A 17,277-nucleotide genomic window follows, 5' to 3' on the forward strand; every position below is an offset into this window, starting at 1 on the left:
TGGGCGAAACATGTTATGAGTTGACATTCCACCTGGTTCATGGCCAGAGCAACAGATAAAGACTCACCATTATCAATAAACAGTTCCTTTGTGGTCCATAAACTTGCAATGAAATTTCAACTTTGCAATACTCTAATGACATTATACTGTGTGTACAGATTTTCAAAATGTACCATCCTTAAGGTAACTCCAAAATATCTAAGTTCCCGATGTTCAATATATATCCTAGAAGTACAATTGAAATCTATACAGAGAAGAGTAAAACAGGTTCTCTCATTAAAAACTAAAAATGATCAAAAATGAATTCAATTTACCTGCATAAAATATCTTTGGGTACTTTTAGTAAGGAATTCTAATTATAATGCTAATAATAATCCTTGCATTTGATATAGTGCTTTATCATGTCTTTGAGACATCTCAAAGCGCTTCACTGTAATGTGAATTGATTATATTTTGTGAGCGAAACTTAAAAGCATTAACCAAAAATAGGGAAAATAGCCAATGTACCATTTAGTGATAATCATTATGCAAAAGTGTTAATGATAAATTACTTTCATGGTGAATTTTTTTATGAGAAATGGAAGGGGCAGTTGGCATTTCAGCGTATTGTGTTGATTCCCAAACACTTACATATGTATCATATGATCTGCAGATACAGTAATTTTAAAGGCAAACTGGTGTATTTGGTCGAGTGGTTGATCCAGTTGTGCTCATTTGTTACCTGTTTGCACAATAAGGTAGTAATGAATTAACATACTTTAATTATTAATGTACAATTTAATAATTTATTGCATGTTTAGTATTTAACCCCTGCATTTTTAGTATTTAATATCTGTGTCAAACAATGGGTAATACATGGGAACTAAAGCAACATAAACAACGACAACAACAAATAAATGTATACAGAGCTTTGCAGGACTTAATAAAAAGACAAATAAAAGAATTCTTTAACGACATGATAAGGAGCTGTATCAAATGCAAGGATTATTATTATTACTGTTGCTAAATGGGCGCTCAGGGGTAAGTGGGTATGTGGTGGGGAAAAGGCACTTTTAATGTGGCGTCAGCACTTCACCACCTTTTTCTCTCTCTCTCTCTCACTGGCCCTCTCTGGCTGCTGTGCAGCTCAGTGGACACCGCCCCGGGAACTGATTGACAACTCATCCAGTGCGTGACGTCAATCACCGCGCGAGAGAGACGTGTACTTCCGGCGGCGTGTTTTGAAAGGCGGCGAGAGCCCTGAAAGGTGCGTTGAGTGCGCAGGCGTAGAGCTTCCCCCCCCCGCCCCCGGACAAGGTCGAGTAGCTAAGAGGAGGGGTCACGTCAATTGGTACGCAGGCGCGGAGCCGCTCCTCACAAGGTCGGGAAGCTGAGTGGCCATGTCAGTCAGTGCGCAGGCGCGGAGCCTCCGAACAAGGTCGGGGATCTGAGAGGAGGGGCCACGTCAGCCATTGCGTAGGCGCGATGTCGTCTGTCGAGTTCTCGATTTAACATGGCGGCAGCAGGGTGGAAGCATGTGTCGATTTGAGCGAATGGAAATGTGCAGGGCAGAAAGCCAGGAAGTCAGTGAGTGAAAACTCACACCTGTCCCCCCTCACCACTACCCAAAAAAAACCAAGAGAAGGGTTAAAAAAAATCCAGACAGGTCGGTTAGGAGTGTTACTCCTGGAGAGGAGAAAAAGAGACGGACGATCGGACATACACCTGCCGGTGTTGGAGTGGGGTGAGACTGGTGTGGAAACAATTTGTTGCAGTTGTGTGCTTGGCTCGGTTCTGGGGAGGAGATGAGGGTTCTCGGTTTCGGTCGATCTTTCCATATGGTGCGGGAAGCTGCCATGCGTTTTCCCAGCTTTGCTTTATTCCCCTCTCCCTTGTCCACGGCGAGAGATTCGTCCCCTGTAAACACACACTGAAAGAAGAGGCGAGGGGGTGGTTTGCATCTGGAGTATGCTCATGGCGACGGTAAAGGTGGTGAGTTGATGGGAGGAGTGGGGCAGTCAAGCAGTTCGAGGAAATTATTTCGTTTGCAGGGCAAAAAAAGTGTCTGGGATGACTCTGCTTTTAAAGGCGCTGCACCCTGAATAGAGTGTGCGCGAGGAGAGAGATGGGCTGCTCCCGCGTGCGCTCTGGGCTGGGCTCGAGATATGGACGTTAATGGAACACGAGGAGAGAGAACGTTCAACGTTTAAATCCACACCGCCCCCGGAGGGGGGGGAGAGCGCCGCGTGTCACGCGCACACCTCGCCGCGCGGGCTGCCTGGCTGGTGCGCTCTCGAGGCCGAGGCGCATAAACAGATCCCGTTTCCAGAGCAACCACTGTGTGTTGTAACAATGGCGTGAAGCGGCGGCGTGGGGTGGGGGGGAGAGAGTGTGAGTGACAAGCGCGTCACCCCTCCTCACGTTGGTGGGGGGGGGGGGAGAGAGTATGACGGGCTGCGCAGAGCGGCGGCTGCGCCATGGGGACACGTCAATGGGCAGCGCGCACAGCACCACACGCACAGCAGTAGGAGCAGCACATGGTCCCGGAGAGCCGGGCAACAGCGCTCTCCTTTGGCTAATCGAACACTCAACTTCCTCTCTTTCTCCACCCACCTTCTCCTCTTCTATTAAGAAAAAAAGGAGGTGGGTGGTGGTGGTGGTGGTGTGCTGCGAGCGGCGGCAGCAGCAGGAGGACGCGTGGTTGTTTTTTTGCTTCTCCAAGCCCGACTTTGAGAGAGTGGAGAAGGACGAGAGAGACGCGTATTTTTGTACATCAGTTATATATTTAACCTTTTTTTACCCACCACCACTGACCCGCATCCGCAGGGCGCTGTGTTTTTAAAGTGAGATTGGAGCAGCTGTTTGCTTTTTTCAGCCTGACGACCTTCTGTCTGACCAGATCCTTTTCATTTTTTTAATATTTATTTATCATAGATAAGAGAAAATCTCAAGCCGAGGTTTGGTGTGGATCTGTTTCTACAAATCCAATTTCTTAAAATATACTCATCACCCCGGTGACCGAAAGAGGACAAAAAAAGACCGCAAAAGGAGGCTTTTTAAAATTTTTAAATCTTTTTTGAAAAGAAATACTCACTGGTTCGCCTTTTTTGAAATATAATATTTTAATTCGATAGTGAGTGAAGTGGGACTTTTTTTTTAAAAAAAGCTGAATTAAAGCGAGTGTGAGCCCACTCGGCCCAGACACACTTAGCATAGAAAGGGAATGGCCACCGAGGTCGAGTCTCGCATGGTCCAGCCCTCGGATCACGAAGCCTCTGGTCAGCCGCCCGGTTGCTCGCAGGACGAGCCCGTCGTCACCCGCGACCGCTCATCGTCCTCGTCCGCTTCGGGAGGAGACGAGGACTCGCAGGGAGGAGGCCTGTCGGAGAGGAGAGACGTGGGGCTTGTAGGCCAAGAGGAATCCGAGTCACCGCCACTCCCGAGCCAAGTGGAGTTGGACATGTCAACCGATCCGAGGAAAGAGGATAAAGAAAACGACCAGAGCCCGGGGGAATCGGAGGAGAAGCAACAGAACAAATTCACTGAAGCGCCTCCTCCTAAAATCAACCCCTGGACCAAGAAGAACATGGTCACCGTGAACAGCGTGAGGGTCAGCAGTCCAGAGCCAGGTTTGTGAAGCAAATCTCGTGTGTCAGTCACTTCTGTGTGTGAGGTGTTATTTTGGAGCTGCAAATAGACGAAAGCATAAATGGCTTTAAGATGTTCAGACTCTTCAACATTAAGTTTTTGTGTGTCTAGNTTTTTTTCCTGTTTCATGAATGTCCCATGGAAATATTGAACAATATCTTTAAAAATGAGCGAGTATTGTATTTAAAGAACTTGCACGATGGAGCATTTTACGCAATCGTATTTAAAACAATGGTTTTAGGGAGAAGCTGTGTATCGATGTCAATTTAAGATCGTCTCAAATTAGTTGCGATTCTCCTTGGAAAGGGGTTGGGGGTGGGGCCTGGTCATAATAGCTGCTTTGATCAATTTATAGTTCGAACACTTCTAAATTTATGCTGTTCAGAAAATATTACGATCAGTCAATTTGTCTTCGACCAAATGTGTTGCCATATTGGTCCATGTCATTCATCCATTTTATTTACATAAATGGGCATCAGAAAAAGCAAATCAGTAAGAGGTGTGGTCTGTTTACACTCCCAGACCAGAGCTTAATCTAGCCGTAATTAAATTAATGGAGGTAGACGACAGAAACGCTGCATTATGATTGCTTTAGTGTTGTTCCTATAGAAAAGCTGGTAAGAGAAGGAAGCTGATTTGGGAAGCTGCAAATGTATTTGTGGGGATTAAAACAAAATTATTTTTAGCTCGACAGTAACTGTGTATTTTGTCATCGGCCCAGATCTCGATCTAATCCAGATCATTGCACGTTTATGTCTCGGAGAAAATCGCTCCTGGTTTTAGATTCAAACGTCCACAGTTTTGTGCTTTTTGTTCCGTTGAGGCAGCGTCAAGTGATTTGGGGGGTGACTCGGTTCTTTTAATCGAGGCCGCACACATCCAACTGGGTTTACCCACAATCCCGCCGGCAGAAAACGTGGTCCTGTTAGCGAGTGTGTGCAAGTTAGTGAGCGTTAACTCTTACAGTGCACAGAAGATCTCAATTCGAGCAACGCCAGGCTGCTGAATGACTTATTTTAGGGCAGCTTGCTGATCGGTGCACATCCAGGAAACACTGCAGGACTTGGCGAGTTTCAGTGCTTACCATCCCCCAATCTCTGATCGAATTTCATGGTAGCACGTGTAAGGTCGATCACTGCAATCAGTTTGAATATGTCTGTAGTATAGCAGAAAGATGTTTTTTTAATTGGAGACAGACTGACAGTACTTTAGAAACTTGCATTGCATAAGTATTTTTCATGTTTGAACCTTCAGCAACATTTATTTACGTGTTAATAGACCTAAAATTAATAATTCTTGAATTTAATATGAGCCTATAATGTCAAGCACAAGATTTCTGTAATGAATAAGTAATGTTTTGGTATTTGTAGGCAAACACTGCAGCCAATTTTCATACAACAATTCACCATGGGATCTTTAACATCCATCTGAAATGCTGTGTCCAGCCCTTGGGACATCCTCCCAACGTGAAAGACGCTATACAAATGTAATCTTGTTGTTGAATAGGCAGACTGGGCCTTGGTTTACCATCTCACCTGAAAGAGACTGCAGTCTTCTCCCTGCACTGCATTTGGATTTTCAGTTTTATAATAATAATCCTTGCATTTGATATAGCGCTTTTCACGTCGGGAGGACATCCCAAAGCACTTCACAGAACACACTGTAAAGTGGAATTGACTGTATATTTGTGGGCAAACGCGGCAACCAATTGCGCACAGCAATGTCCCACAAACAGTCGTGGATTGAAAATGATCAATTTATTATTGTTTTTTTTTGGAGGGATTATTATTATTAGGCGTGTGGAGTAAGGAAACTTGCCCAAGGTTTCGTCCTGAAATTGAACTCAGGTCTCTCGCTTGCAAAGCGAGTGCTCTAACCACTGAGCTACAGGACTCCACGATGAGCTCAAAGTGCCAACGTGGGCTTGAACCCACAACCTTCTTACCCAGTTAGTGCTACCAGCTGAGCCAGGTTTACACCAGTGGCTACACACATTTTTTGGAGTAAAATGGGTACATTTCACAATGTGAAAGTTTTCACAGTTAATTGACTTCATGAATTTTGGTGCTGTTTGAATACTTTACATTATTGGGGAAACTAACTGGGGAAAGAACACTGAATCTACTCAGGTTGAAGTTGCTAGATTAATATATAAATAAGGTGATTGACAAAGCAATCTAGGTTAGGACATCCCATTAAGATGATTCCACATAGCAATGGCTATGCTTACAGTGCTCGGGAATTACGGTTATGCTAACCAGATGTTAGACTGTTCTGGTGCTGAGTAGCTGCCTTAAAAAATTGCTGCTATCAGGATTGTTGGTCACCTCTAATGTTACTTTCTGTGTGCTATGCTCAAGAAGTGTCACTGATTTAGGTGTAGGTAATGGTATTTTGTGGTGCTTCCTCTGCATGTGCGCAACACACAGGAAATTGCAATAATCTTAATAATCCAGAAGTTTGCTAATTTTTCTTTTTTGCTTGTAAGATAACCTAAGGTTTTGGACCCAATGATATATTGTCTTGCAGTTGCATCTGATGGATAGTAAAACTGGATTTAGGTAATTTTGCGATATATAGCCAGAGTCACAAATTCAAGCATTTGCGCATTCATTGCAGGAGTGAAAGCTTGCACATAAAATTACAGTATCGTTCTTTTAAATGTTCTTGTATTGACAGAATTCCTTATGATCTGAATCAGCTTCCAGGAACTGGTAAATTGAATAAATATGACAAAAGTAAATGTTAGTTAACTGGATTATTTTAAACTAACTACATCACAGTAACTTTGACATCATTAAGTGTCTTTCACTTGGATGTCACAAAGGAAATTGTTAGTAATAAAAGATGGGTCACTGTGTATTGAATTATTTGTGAATGTTGCCAAGTTATTATACAGTTTGTAGTTGTTCATAATAATAATAATCCTTGCATTTGATATAACACTTTTCACGTCTCAAAGTGCTTCACAGAATATGCTGTAAAGCGAATTGACCGTATATTTGTGGGCGAAACGCGGCAGCCAATTGTGCACAGCAGTGTCCCTTAAACAGTCGTGGATTGAAAATGACCAATTTATTATTGTTTGGTTTTGGATAGAAGAGAATGTTTGAAATAGCTTTTAATTAAAAAATATGACAAAGCATGTTACCATTAAAGTAGTAAACTTTCTATTTAATTCCTTTGTAGCCTGACATTCAGTTCAGTTGTATGGCCCACTCAAAACTTTGCATTGTGGGAATATATTTAATCAGGAAGATTCAATATCATTCAATACATTCAGATCATATGTTGAGTGGTTTACATTTTAGTCTGTTCTAAAAATTGAATTAATCTTTGATGTCCCCTGATAATGTCATGAATTAAATGCAAATGTGTTAAATGTGAGTCATTGTAGACCACATTGTTACAGTTTTGATACCTGGTATCTTTTAAATTGGTCTCATCTGATATTGTGCTACAATTCTTTTCAACCCGTGGTTTGGGGGGAATAGTACAGAATTCCCGATTAGTCATTTGACCCTAATATGCTGGATGAGAGCAACAACAAAACTATATTTGTATAGTGCCTTTCATGTTGGGAGGACGTTCCAAGGTTCTGGACAGTGTTTCGGACCCGAGCTGGGGGTCAGGGTGGGGGTCAAGCGGAACAGAATAAAGTTCATCTATAATGGCCTCCATGGATATTAGGCTTTTGGAATATGTAAAGGGGAGAGAGAAAGAAAGATTCCAGTACCTGTGGAACTGTACCCCAGTATGAGTTTCTGATTTTGGTAAATGAAGGGTAAGGGAATAATTAGGGAACATATTCTAGGAGCATAAATAATTAAAGCATATTCTGGGAGTAAAACAATTGAAACTTCCCACTGTTGGTCACTGTATGCTTCTCTGACAGGTTTCTTTGTGTGACAGATGGGTATTTTTAGGGTGCAGTTTATCTTTTTATACTTCCTATTTCCTTTTGAGTGTTCCTTTAGAGCTTGCTCCACTACAAACCAACCTATTTGAATTAATCTCTCTGGACTGGAATTTGATTTGTCATTGGGTGTAACAAGATTTTGTCTTTGGAGCTGGTTGTCTACGTTTGGCGACAATTTCCTCATCATTTACATTTAATCTGTTATATTTATTATTATATTGTAGACCAATAAAATTGGGTACAATTCCCACTGTCTTGTATCATTGGTGCATGAATTTTCCCATCGGCAGTTGAGAAACGATAATTTTTTTTCAGAAAAGACATTGAAAGCTTTTTTTTAAAAGAAGCATAAATTTTGATGGATTTGAGTATCACAACACCAGTGCATTGTGGTTTTCTGTGATCATTGATCAACTAGGAGCTACATGAACCCATGGGATAGGCTCATCCCATTTCAAGCTATTCCAATGGGTTGAACCCATCTCAGATATATAAAGCTGCTTTAACAAGAGACTGGTTCTGGCAGCAGGGACAGAAAAACAACAACAACAAAATTACATTTGTATAGCGCCTTTCACGTAGGGAGGACGTCCTAAGGCAGGCGCTGGATAATTAAAATGTTTCAGATCTGAGGTTGGGATCGGGGAGGGTGGAGGGCATGGGGCAAAGGAGGGTGATCGAAGGCATGGCCGAAGAGGAGGGTCTTGGAGGAGGCAAGGAAAAGGGCAAGATGGAAGGACTGCGGGGTGGAGTTCCAGAGGTTGGGGGCAGAGTGACAGAAGGCCCGCCCGCCAATAGTGGGGCGAGTGAGTCGGGGAACGTGAAGAGGTCTTAGAGGTAGGGGGGAGCAAGGCCATGGAGGGCGAAGAAGGTGTGAGGACCAGGATCTTGAACTGTATCCTCTATGTGATGGGAAGCCAGTGGAATCGGGTGAGGATGGGGGTGATAGGGTCACTGAGCCTGGTGCGGGAGAGGACATGGGCTGCAGAGTTCTGGATGATCTTCAGCCTATGAAGGGAGGAGTTGGGGAGGCTGACAAGAAGGGAGTTTATATAGTCAAGCCTGGGTGTCATGATTGCGTGTGTGAGGGTTTTGGCGGCCTGCGGTCTGAGACAATGGCGGAGCCGGGCGATGTTGCAGAGATGGGAGAAGGCAGAGCGGGTCATGGATGTGGGGTATAAAGGCTAGTTGAGGGTCAAACAAGATGCTATGGTTTTGGAATGGATCAGTGAGGTGGAGTGCTCATCCTTGGATGGTGATGCTGTCAGCGCCTGAGAACAAGGGGAAGGAGTGGGGGCTTCTCTAGTAGATAAGACAGTTGTTTACTTTTACTTGAGGGTGAGTGGGAGCAAAGTCTCAGAATGATAAAAGGACCAAAACAAATCAGTGCAGGTGCAGCAGCGCACCCCCTAAACACATGCACAGCCATGAATTTTCAAAAAAAGTTAATCAATATTTTCGTTTGAGTTGAAGAGAGAATGATTATTCCAAAAAAAACCTTCAAATGCAGATGAATGAAAAGGAAGGGAATAACAAAACAATTCTCCATTAAAACAAAACATTTTTCCTGACTCCAACTGTTGTATTCTTTCCCTCAGCAAAGTAGAATGAATTTGCAAATAAAGCACAATTGAAGCTTTATTCTAATGGATGATGAGGTATTAGTTTGCCCTTTTTGGAGGACAGAAGAGCAACTTTTGTCTCTTATTTTATCCAATTTTTCGTCCTCAGTTTCATGCGAATTGCAAGTCAGAAAATCAACCCTTTTCCGTATTTTGAGTTGTTCCCATCCTTTTGCTTGATGTTCTGAATTGAGTACATGGAGGTTTGTGACAGTGACCTGAGAATGATTTCCTTCTGTTTTTCTATTTCCTTCATTCCTCTGTGTGTTTTACACTTTTGTGCTCCACGCAATGCAATTTGTGTTGAAAAAAACTCAGATTGGCATAACTATTCTACAGCTGTTATAATGTTCTCGCTTGTGGTGGAAGGTGTTCATTGTCATTAGTTAAAGCATTAGTTATTTAAACATGTTCTTTGCTCCAGGTAGAATACTTTGTTGTAAGTAGAATCATCTTTGTGATTCTTTACATACATGTAAGCATTTCATATGCGTTTAAGTATATCTGTGAATTAATGCCATAATACGGTTAGAAATTTGTCTTGCTTCTCTCAAATATTTACTTAAGAGGGAAATGAGACATTTCAAGAAGTTGAATTTCAAACAAAAGTTGTATTCAGACATTTTTCAGTTTTTAATAATCCTTACATTTCACGTTGTACCTTATGTCATTGAATTGTCAGTGTTTTCACAGGATATTTACTGTGAAGTGTAGTGACTAACTATTTATGGACATACACACAACAGCCAATTTGTTCATAGCAATGGAATGAATGCCCAATTTTAATTGAGAGGATTGTTTTCAGGACACCAGGATAAACTCTTTTCTACTAGTGCATGGGATCTTTAACGTCCAACTAAACAAGCAGGCAGGACCTTGATTTAACTTCTTTTCTGTCAGCAAAACCAATTATGCTCCTCCAGCATGGTATTGAAGTGGCAGCCTAGACTATGAACTCAAAGCCCGATGTGAGACTTGTACCCACTAACTTTTGCCTCGGATGCGGGTGCTACCAACTGAGCCAGACGTTGCTTTTTTATTTAACTCAAATTGTGACATTGCTATTATTTCTCCAGCCTACCTTTCCTATCTAGTCCTGTACCGGTTGTTGACGTTCTTCTCCGCTCCCACCTTTCTGTATACTCCCTACTTGAGTCCCTCCAGTCCAGCTTCCATCCTGCCCACAGCACCGAGACAGTCTGTCAAAATCATCAATGACATAATCTTTCTGCGACTGGGGATCCCTTTGCCTTATTCTTTCTGATTTTAATACTGTTCACCACTGTCCTCCTCGATTGTCTCTCCTCCCTCGACGACATCTCTCTCCTGGTTCAGTTCCCACCACATCTATTTCCTCTTCACTAATGGTTTCTCCTCTTGTCCCTGTGGTCACCTGAGTGTACCAAGGACTCCATCAACAACCCCTTCCTCTTCTTTGTCCACATGATCTCTCTCGGTGACATCATCCACATACACGGGCTTAACTTCCACATGCAGATGACGCTCAAAATCTACTTTTCCAATTCTACTCTTGATTCCAGGTCCAGTGATGTTCTATCTTTTTGCCTGTCAGACAACAAAGAGTGGGGAATGATGGTGGTTTTGAAAAGGGGTGCACTATGCTAGTGGGAGGGAGAATTTGAGATGTTGGTTAGCAGGGGAGTGAAGAGGCAAAGCTGGCTAACCAGGAGCAGCATTGGGAAGGGGATCAAGGGAGAAGGAGTGAGTTTCATGAGAGGAGAGGAGATTTGGGGTAAGTGGAGGGAGGTGGAGATAGCTGAGCCAATCTGTTCTACACCTCATTTGGAAACGACCAACCCTTCCAATAAAGATGATTTTTAAATTTTTTTTTAATAAGTTAAGTATTGCTTGTCATTAGGTTTGATATTTTGGAAGCAGGTCAGTTCTGGGAGCAGAAGTTGCATTTTCTTTTACTCCCCCAGTTGCCTTAGATCAGAGATGGCCAACTATTTTACGCATGCCCATGTGACTAATTTACACAGCCCGCAGGCTGCAAGTGTAATCATGGATAGCATGGCCCAAATTTGAGGATGTGCTACACTGAAAACATATTCTGTTCATATAAAATAAAAACTAGTTAAAGATCAGGCTGCTCGTATTCTTTTCCATGATTGTAGATTTTCCTCCCCTGTGTTTTCCAATCCTAAATATCTACAAACTATAAAAGTGAATACTCTTTTTTATATAAAGATAAAGTGACTGTCTGTCTGTATCTGACACTCGCGCACTAACCTATTGATGTAGAAGCATAACTTATATCTCATCGGAAAGGTCTTGCATCTGGCAGTGTCGTGCACATGTCTTTTGGGGAATTTCGTATCGTTTATGAGTTGTATTAAAAAGAATGCTTTAATTAAGCCCCAAAATATGAGGTGCGCATTGTATTCTGCAACTATGACAGAGGAAAGCACACACCATTCAGAGAGATACATCTATATTCTGAAACAAATGTAAGGCACGGTTTTTTGGTTGTCGTGGGAGCTAGGGTCCTCCCATATGGGACAGACTGACAGAGGCAGAGAGAGAGAATATATTATAAATTGTAGTGACTGTGTTTTGTGGGAGAGAGAGTGAGACTGAAAGAGGGAGTCTGGGAGAAAAAAATATATTAAAGGAGTCCTCCCAGCTGAGTATAGATAAAGACAAAGCTGCAATGGCTACAGCTAGTATTTGATAACCACTACTTGACAAGCCTTGATTTGTACATATTTCTTATTTATTAGCTTCCTGCATTTTTACACCTTGGCTCTTTTCACCTAGGTTTTTTAATTATAAAAGATTGGCCAACAAAATAATGTGTTCATATTTGATTTTTTTTTTAAAAAGCTGCTGTAGTAGCTCAGTATAAATGAACAATGTAGCTGAAGATTTTTGGGTGTATTTCACCTGTAGTTATCAGACCTTAGCTGGAATGGTGACCAGAAGTACTATAATTGGTCTCAACAACTTATTATTTTTGGTGGGGGGGGGAGGAGGGGTGAGAAACTACCAAGGCTCCTGATTGCAATCTATTCAATCATGGAAAATGGTGTGTTTGGACTTTGAGGACAGGTTTGAAAATCTGCTTGACTTTCAAGGTTAATTTAAGGGGAGAAGTTTTAATACATGTTTAGACTGATTTTTGGTAGCTCCACTTAAATTCTTTTAAGTGTACTGAAAATGTACAGCTCAAAGAAAAAGTGCTTCTTCAATCAGTTTGGTATGTTACAAATAACAGTTTTGGGCTTGGACTAACTCAGCATCGCTAGCTGGCTTCAAATTAATTCCTTTATTCATGACATTTCTTTACCTTTGACCTCTTGTATTCTTCAAACTTTTTTGATTGGATGTTGCTGAATAAACTGCTCAAGCTCCCTCTTGCCTCTTAATGAGGTTAACCAATCCCAGCCAGCTATTCTATATTTAGCAGGTAGGCTCACAACTTTGGGCCCATTGCAGTAATGCAATTATTGCCCATTGGAATATCTGGAGTGCAAAATGGAGGTTTGTTTTTTAATAAAGAAACCTTAATAGTATGGAAGCATTAATGGTAGATTCCTCTGATTATAGTAATGGAGATTTATCAAAATGGTAGGTAATGAGATCTGAAAAATGGAATGTTTTGAAGTCCAAAATTTTTTGACTTTATGGTACAAAATGATAGTAATCCTTACATCTGATATAGCATCTTTCACGTTGGGTGGATATCTCAAAATGCTTAACAGGATTTACTGCAAAGTGTAGCAACTATATTTATAGGTGAATACTGCAGCCATTTATGTGCACAGTAACGATCTTCAAGCAACCATGAAGTGAATGACCAATTTTAGCTTGATTGTTGGCCAGGACAGGAGAAGTTTGCTTTTTTTTGATAAAAATCAATAGTGGCTCGGAACCTTGTACATCCACCTTGGTTTTACGTTTCATCTGAAGGACGGCAACTGACAATGTAGCACTGCACTGGAGTGTCAGCCTAAATTGAGTGCTCAAAGTCGCTGAAATGAACTTGAACCTATTCTTAGGCAATATCGCTGAGCAGGGTTGGTGCTATTAGATGTCGGCTTTGTCAGGAGGGTGGAGGACGGAGGGTGGGGGGGAAGCAGCGTGATCGAGAGCAGGTCAAAGAGTGGGGGTCTTGAAATGGGTCTTGAAGGAGGTAAGGGTGGGGGGGGGAGGAGGGATTGCGGGATGGAGTTCCAGAGGGAGGGGACAGGAGGCCCACCCGCCAATAGTGGAGCATGCAAGGCGAGGGACGTGAAGCAGGCAAGAGCCCGCTGAGTGGAAGGAGCAAGTAGGATGGTAGGGGGTTAGGAAGTCTCAGAGGGAGTGGGGAGCAAGACCATGGAGGGCTTTGAAGATGAAGACCAGGATCTTGAACTGTATCCTCTGTGTGATGGGAAGCCAGTGGAGTTGGGTGAGAATGAGGGTGATGGGGTCATGGAGGCTGGTGCGGGAGAGGATGTGGGCTGCAAAGTACTAGATGATCTTCAGCCTATGGAGGGAGAAGTTGGGGAGGCCAACAAGCAGTGAGTTTGCATAGTCGAGCCTCAGTGTAATGAAAGTGTGTATGAGGGTTTCGGCGGCCTGTGGTGTGAGACAGTGTTGGAGCCGGGTGATGTTGCAAAGGTGGGGGAAGGCAGAGCGGGTCATGGTGCAGATTTGGGGTAGAAAGGATAGTTGAGGGACAAACAAAACCCCAAGGTTCTGGACTGGCTTAGCAAGGTGCAGTGTGCAACCATGGATGGTGATGCTGTCAGCGCCTGAGGTGAGGAGGTGCTGACGGGAGCTAAACAGGAGAGCCTCGGTCTTGTTGACGTTCAACTGAAGAAAGTTAGCTCTCATCCAGGACTTGATGTCTGACAGACATTCTGTCAGCACAGCAGTGGTTGTAGAATCAAGGGTGGAGGCAGAGAGGTAGAGTTGGGTGTCATCTGCATACATGTGGAAGTTGACCCCGTGTCTGCGGATGATGTCACCAAGAGGGAGCAAATAGATATTGAAAAGGAAGGGACCAAGGACAGTCCTGAGGAACGCTGCACGAGACGGTCTGGGGGCTACAGGAGAAGCCGTTTGTGGAGATGACGTGGCAGCGGTGTGAGGTACGATCTGAAGCATGAAGGTAAAGCGACAGAGCCGTAAGGTTGAGGTTAGATGAGAGGCGATGGATGAGGATAGAGTGATCGACGGTGTCGAAGACAGCAGAGAGGTCAAGGAAGACGAGGAGGCAGAGGGAACCATGGTTGTAGATGGACAGAATGTCATTTGTCACTTTGACCAGGGCTGTTTCTGTGCTGTGGGCAGCACGGAAACCCGATTGGAGGGGTTCGAGAAGGGAATGGGAGAGAAAGGAGTGAAGCTGAGAAGCAACAACTCATTCCAGGACCTTGGAGAGGAAAGGGAAGTTGGAGATGGGGCGGCAGTTTGAGAGAATGTAGATGTCCCTAGAAAATAAATAATCTTATATTTTATTCATTCTGTTGTTTGAGAGTATTTTTGGCTGAAGCCCTATGACTGTGAAATATTCTCTCACTGTGGCAATTTGATAAAGCTTTTAATCTTATTTCAATAAATGTTGCTTTATTGACCACTGTTTGCTAAAGCTTTTAATCATGTACCAATAAATGATGATTAATGAACCATTGTGTAATAGTACACAACTAGTCATTAGATGGCAGGATTTCAAAAAAAATAATTTAAAAGAATATCAATAGTCCACTTTGTTTCATTGTCAAGAATGTAGACCTAATATGCTGGAATATATTGGTTTTAAAAAGTCAGTTTCAAATATAACTTTTTAAACTTTTTAGTTTCATTCTCACATTTGGCAGAAAAATTTAGTCTGAAGGTTGAACATTTGATTCCCAGATAATTCTTCATGAAACTATCACTGTTCATTGTATAATGGTTTATTATTCAGTAGCAATTTAAAAAAAATTGGTTAGCTGAATGACATATGGAAACCCATTTTTAGGAGTGTTCCAAATCAGTCATGATTTCCCCATGCATGCCACCTACACATAGAATTTTTCCTGCATCTGGAATGGAGTGTGCACTCTCCCTGAAGGGACATACCTTGCTTCCCCAGTTTCAGAAAGTATTAGGTGTAAGTTAGCAAGAGCCAAGGTTTGGGCACTCCAATAACAACAACAAAATTACGTTTATAGAGCGCCTGTCACGTTGGGAGGACGTCCCAAAGTGCTGGACAGTCAGGGGTTGGGACCTGAGTATGGGGGAAGGGTGGGGTAGGGGTGAGGGAAGGCAGAGAGGTGGGAGGGCGACCGAAGGCACGGTCAAAAAGAAGGGTCTTGAGAACTAGCCTTGAAGGAGGCTAGGGAGGAAGTTAGGCAAAGGGACTGTGAGATGGAGTTCCAGAGTCTGGGGGCAGAGAGGCTGAAAGCCTTGCCACCGATGGTAGGGCGGGAGACCTGGAACAGACCGGAACCCGCTGAACAGAGGGAGTGGGCAGGTTGGTAGAGAGTCGGCAGGTCAGAGCGGTAGGAGGGGGCAAGGCCATGGATGGCCTTGAAAGTGGCCACTCCAGACAAGTACCCTCACTGGCTGGATAACAAGTACCGCCAGCGACTCTCGAAGAGCTGCTTACAGTGTTAGCAGCTGTTGTGTTAGTAGCTGTTGTGTTAGCAACACAACTTTAGCATAAAATGCGTGAACATTGTCACCACCCTTCCTCCAAGCCCTAGATATGTGTCCACAAAACTGGAGGCAACTTCTAGCATGTGTGGAAGGAACTATATAGGATAACTTGTGACATGCCAGCAAGCTTGATGTCCTAGAGGTCCAAGTCCAGTGTTCCAAACACCAGGTTTACTCAATGCCTACTGTTTAATCCAGACCCTTGTATGAGTGGCTTTGGCAAATAGATGTGCTTGCTATGAAGCCAACTCTGCTACAGGGTGATGACTGTCAGGTCTGAGTAGGGCAGAGGGCTCTCTCTGGTCCAGCATCTGTTTTGTGTTTTTTAACTATAAATCTAACTCGCTGCTTGGACCTGGACTTTCCAAATGGGCCAAAGGAAATCCCTCCGCTGCATGCCCAGGAAGCACAAGGTATTGTTTGGACACGTACACCACTGTCTTAATCTGCATTGTAGCTTGGCTGTCATTGAAGAGAGGCGATAAATACAATAGTGCCCTTTACAATCCTTAGTGCATTCCTGAGCGATAATATCGAGCAAAAGTTGATACTTTAGGTGTCCACCAGAACTCCTACATATTGTTGGGATTCTTGGGCTTTTCTGAAGATAAATTTCTGTATATGTCCATTTCTTCTATGTAAATAATAATCCTTGTATTTGATATAGCACTTTTCATGTCTTTGGGACGTCTCAAAGAGCTTCAGAGAATATACTGTAAAGTGAATTGACTGTTTATTTGTGGACGAAACGCGGCAGCCAATTGCGCACAGCAGTGACCCACAAACAGTCGTGGATTGAGTGACCAAATTATTATTGTTTTTTTCTTGAGGGATTATTATCAGGCGTGTGGAGTAAGCAATGTTGGCCAAGCAATCCCAAATAAAATTAGTTGTTCGCTTCAAGGCTGTTTATGAGATGTTGCTGTGTACAAATTGGCTGCCGTGTTCACCCACAAAATGCAATCATTGCACTTTGTAATGCTCTGATATCCACCCTTCTATTTTTCCTCTGCATTGGTTCTGAACACCTTATCTCCACTTCACCCCTTCTTGCTTTATCTCTGCTGACTTCTCCCCACTCCTCTCACAACCTCTCCCTCCACATTAACTCTGCCACTCACATCTATGGTCGCCCCCTTGACCTGGTGATTACCTTACCTTCTTGGACCATATTTCATCTCCCTTAATTCCTCCATCCCACTCCCTAAAACCCAACCCAATTCTATCTCCTACCGCCCCTGGGGAAAAAAAATCACCCTTCACTCGATCTTGGTTGCCCGAGCTCTGAACTCCTGCCCCACTGGGCTTCCTCCTGAAATGAGCTTAGCTCCTCAGTCGCTCTCCTCCACAACCCTCTGTTATCTTCGACATCTACTCCAGCGTCCACTAGTAGACCACCAATCTCTCAAGTCACAGGTGTGTAAAGCTGAACCAACTAGCACAGATCCAGTCTAATAG

General features: G+C 43.2%; 1 protein-coding gene across 4 annotated transcripts in view; it reads left to right on the top strand.

The window, feature by feature from the left end:
- The first annotated feature begins 1,426 nt into the window (after positions 1 to 1,426).
- The window catches only part of LOC103190390 (La ribonucleoprotein 1B), a 67,854-nt gene continuing 52,003 nt past the window's right edge, over positions 1,427 to 17,277 (top strand). For 3 of the 4 annotated variants that reach the window (XM_007911145.2, XM_007911147.2, XM_007911148.2), the window contains exons 1-2: positions 1,665 to 1,723; positions 2,914 to 3,608. In XM_007911145.2, the coding sequence (XP_007909336.2) occupies positions 3,203 to 3,608 (406 nt within the window). In that variant the 5' untranslated portion in view covers positions 1,665 to 1,723; positions 2,914 to 3,202. Of the gene's footprint in view, positions 1,733 to 2,913; positions 3,609 to 17,277 lie in introns of all 4 variants that reach the window. The other variant, XM_007911146.2, reaches the window with a different exon arrangement.

This window comes from Callorhinchus milii, unplaced genomic scaffold (assembly GCF_018977255.1).
Source record: "Callorhinchus milii isolate IMCB2004 unplaced genomic scaffold, IMCB_Cmil_1.0 Scaffold1, whole genome shotgun sequence".
Taxonomy (NCBI): Eukaryota; Metazoa; Chordata; class Chondrichthyes; order Chimaeriformes; family Callorhinchidae; genus Callorhinchus; species Callorhinchus milii.